This window comes from Momordica charantia (assembly GCF_013281855.1).
Source record: "Momordica charantia cultivar OHB3-1 chromosome 8 unlocalized genomic scaffold, Mcharantia_2.0 BLBB01000008.1, whole genome shotgun sequence".
NCBI lineage: Eukaryota > Viridiplantae > Streptophyta > Magnoliopsida > Cucurbitales > Cucurbitaceae > Momordica > Momordica charantia.
This window is the reverse complement of record NW_028275166.1, coordinates 14,175,982-14,179,379: the sequence shown is the minus strand read 5'-3', so window position 1 is coordinate 14,179,379 and position 3,398 is coordinate 14,175,982. Positions and strand designations below refer to the sequence as shown.

General features: G+C 35.0%; 1 protein-coding gene across 1 annotated transcript; it reads left to right on the top strand.

Annotated features, from left to right (window-relative positions):
* The first annotated feature begins 668 nt into the window (after positions 1-668).
* Positions 669-3,168, top strand: LOC148209581 (uncharacterized). Its single transcript, XM_088126917.1, has 4 exons — positions 669-1,199; positions 1,241-1,565; positions 1,845-2,365; positions 2,638-3,168. The coding sequence occupies exons 1-4, from the start codon at positions 669-671 to the stop codon at positions 3,166-3,168; spliced, it is 1,908 nt and encodes a 635-aa protein (XP_087983043.1).
* Positions 3,169-3,398: the final 230 nt, after the last annotated feature.

Below are 3,398 nucleotides of genomic sequence, written 5' to 3'. Positions count from 1 at the left end.
TCTGTTTTTTATTAGTATTTTATATATTTATAATCTGTTATAAATATTTTAGGCATAAAAGGTATGGAGGACTGTTTATTTTTTCCCTTTTTAAATTGTGTTAATTAAATGTTGACTATTAGCACAATTTTCTAATTTCTTTGAATGTTTTGATGTGTGAAATATACTACCAAAGTAGTCTCTATTCTACGAATTGGAACATTTAAAGTTCTTAGATGTAGTATATTTGTTGCTTATGCGGATTGTGATTGGCCCAAAGGAAGGTTGCAATTTGGCCAAACAACAAACACACATGCAATAATAAATATGGATAACATAAGGTTGTGTCCTTGAAGTTGTTAGTCGGCCCAAAGGAAGGATATCATCTAAAATGAATGAGTTATTAATGTTTTATTATTGTACTGAGAGTATCACTATTAAATTAACATTTTTTGTCCAAAAACTGAATGTAAATGTTGCATTAAGTATCTCACTTGTCCTCATAAAGTTTATTTAGAATGTCATGAATATTTATATATATCTATGTGACATTACTTACTATATTGAGCTTGTGCTCTTTATACAGTTAAGGTTGCTAATTCTGATAATATGTCCACTCAAGTCAACAACATTCATAAACTGAATGGGCCTAGAACTGGAAAGAAGACATCCAGATAGTACTTGGGTGTATGGATTTAGACCTTGAATTAAGGGTAGACCGTCCTACTTCAACTGAGGAAAATCCTAATAAGGTTGAAATTGAGAAGTGGGATAGGTCTAATGGCATGTGTCTAATGATCATGAAGCGCTCAATTCCAGAAACATTTAGAGGCTCTATTGTTGAAGGAACGAATGCCAAAGGCTTTCTAAAGGAAATGAAGCAGTACTTTACCAAAAACGATAAGGCAGAGGCGAGTACCCTTATGGCAAAACTCGCCTCTTCAAGATACGTTGGTAAAGGAAACATAAGGAAATACATAATGCAAATGTCAAATATTGCAACCAAACTTAAGGCACTGAAGTTGGAAGTTTCTGAAGACTTTTTAGTGCATTTGGTTTTGAACTCTCTTCCAGCAGAGTATAGCCACTTCAGGGTGAGTTACAACACTCAAAAGGATCAATGGTCTCTGAATGAGCTAATCTCTCACTATGTTCAAGAGGAAGAGAGGATGCATCGAGAGAAGACAAAAAGTTTTCACATGGCTTCTACCTCAAAGAGTGTAAAGAGAGAGTGAATAATACTACGGAATCTTCTAAGTAGAAAAAGGAAAAGAAACAAGATTCAGGACCTGCTTGTTTCTTCTGTAAGAAGACTAGGCACATGAAAAAACAGTGTGCCAAATATGTTGTATGGCTATTGAAGAAGGGTATGTTTCTCTCCCTTGTTTGTTCTGAGATTAATCTAGCTTTTGTACCTATGCATACATGGTGGGTAGATTCAGGTGCTACTACTCACATAAGTGTATCTATGCAGGGTTGCATTTGGAGCCAACTGTCAAGTGATGCTGAGGCTTTCATCTACATGGCTGACGACAATAGGGCAAAAGTAGAAGCAATAGGAACATTTAGATTATCTTTAGGAACTGGTTTTCATTTGGATTTGTTTGAAACTTTTGTTGTTCCATCATTTAGATGGAATTTAATTTTTGTTTCTTCATTGGACAAATTTGGTTATTCTTGTTCATTTGGAAATAACAAACTAAGTCTTTTGCATAATTCAAATATTATTGGTACTGGTTCATTGATTGATAATTTATATATGCTTAATAATGTTCCTTTTGATAATGAAACCTTACATGTTTCATCACGCGGTACAAAGCGAAAATTAAATGAAAATTCTGGTACATCATGGCACAAATGATTAGGACATATTTCTAACACTAGAATTAAGAGACTTGTGGATGAAGGAATTCTTGATTCACTTGACCTAACAAATCTTCAGGTTTGTGTTAATTGTATTAAAGGAAAAGAAACAAACAAGAGGAATATAGGTGCTGAAAGAGCTAAAGTCCTAAAACTGATACATACTGACATATGTGGATCATTCCCTACGGCTTCATGGAATGGACAACAGTATTTTATCACGTTCATCGACGATTATTCAAGATACTGCTACCTATATTTAATTCATGAGAAATCTCAAGCTCTGGACATATTCAAATCTTTTAAAGTAGAAGTTGAACTTCAACTTAACAGGAAGATTAAAACCATCAGATCTGACCATAGAGGAGAATATTATGGTCGATACGATGGATCAGGTGAACAACGTCGAGGACCCTTAGCGCTTTTCCTTGAACAATGTGGCATAGTTCCTCAATACACGATGCCTGGGAAACATAGCATGAATAGAGTTGCTGAGAGGCGAAATAGGACTCTTAAAGATATGGTAAGAAGTATGATTACTCATTCTTCTTTGCCAGAGTCTCTTTGGGGAGAAGCATTAAAATCGTAGTGTACATACTTAACACAGTGCCTAGCAAAGCAGTAAACAAAACCCCATATGAGTTGTGGACAGGAAAAAGACCCAGCCTAAGGCATTTACATATTTGGGGATGTCTAACAGAAGCAAGGCCTTATAAGCCAAATGAAAAGAAACTGGTCTCAAGAACCATAAGTTGCTACTTTGTTGGGTATGTTAAGTGTTGTCGGGGCTTTAAGTTCAATAATCCCACTACAAGAACCTTTTTCAAGACGAGAAATGCTCGATTTCTTGAGAATATTGAGTTTGAGGGGAGAAAAAAAAGTAAAGATATTGTCTTTGAAGAAGAAAATGCTACTATCAGGAATGATGTGGTTACTTTAGCTACAATTGTCAGTAAAGTAGTTTTAGATAATGACACTCAAGATGAAGTTCCAACGCTTGATGTCATTACCTCTCAAGACAACATTGAGGACACATCACCCTTTCCTATAGATCAACCTCAACATACTCAAGAAGTGTCATTAAGAAGATCCACTAGAGAAAGAAGAAGTGCAATACCAGATGATTATATTGTATTTCTTCAAGAACATGAGGATAGCATTGGCCTTACAGAAAATGATCCTATCAATTTCCAACAGGCAATGAAAAGTTCTAAGGTAGATAAATGGATTAAGACTATGCAAGATGAGATTAAATCCATGAGTGACAATGGCGTTTGGGATCTAGTTGAGTTGCCTGCAGGAAAGAAACATATTGGCTGTAAATGAATATTTAAAACCAAAAAAGATTCAAAAGGCAACATTGAAAGATATAAAGTACGTCTTGTTGCAAAAGGTTTCACTCAAAAGGAAGACATAGATTATAAAAAGACTTTCTCTCCAGTTTCTTCGAATGACTCTTTTAGAATTATTATGGTACTGGTAGCACATTTTGACTTAGAGTTACATCAGATGGATGTTAAGACGGCTTTTCTCAATGGAGACATTATTGAAACCAT

What these genes read in the sequence shown, in the direction of transcription:
- LOC148209581 (XM_088126917.1), top strand. Translation starts at nt 669, where the DNA reads ATGGATTTAGACCTTGAATTAAGGGTAGACCGTCCTACTTCAACTGAG. An exon ending in TGGCTTCTACCTCAAAGAGT is followed by an intron (nt 1,200 to 1,240) that starts GTAAAGAGAGAG and finishes TCTTCTAAGTAG; the next exon opens with AAAAAGGAAAAGAAACAAGA. An exon ending in TAGATTATCTTTAGGAACTG is followed by an intron (nt 1,566 to 1,844) that starts GTTTTCATTTGG and finishes ACAAATGATTAG; the next exon opens with GACATATTTCTAACACTAGA.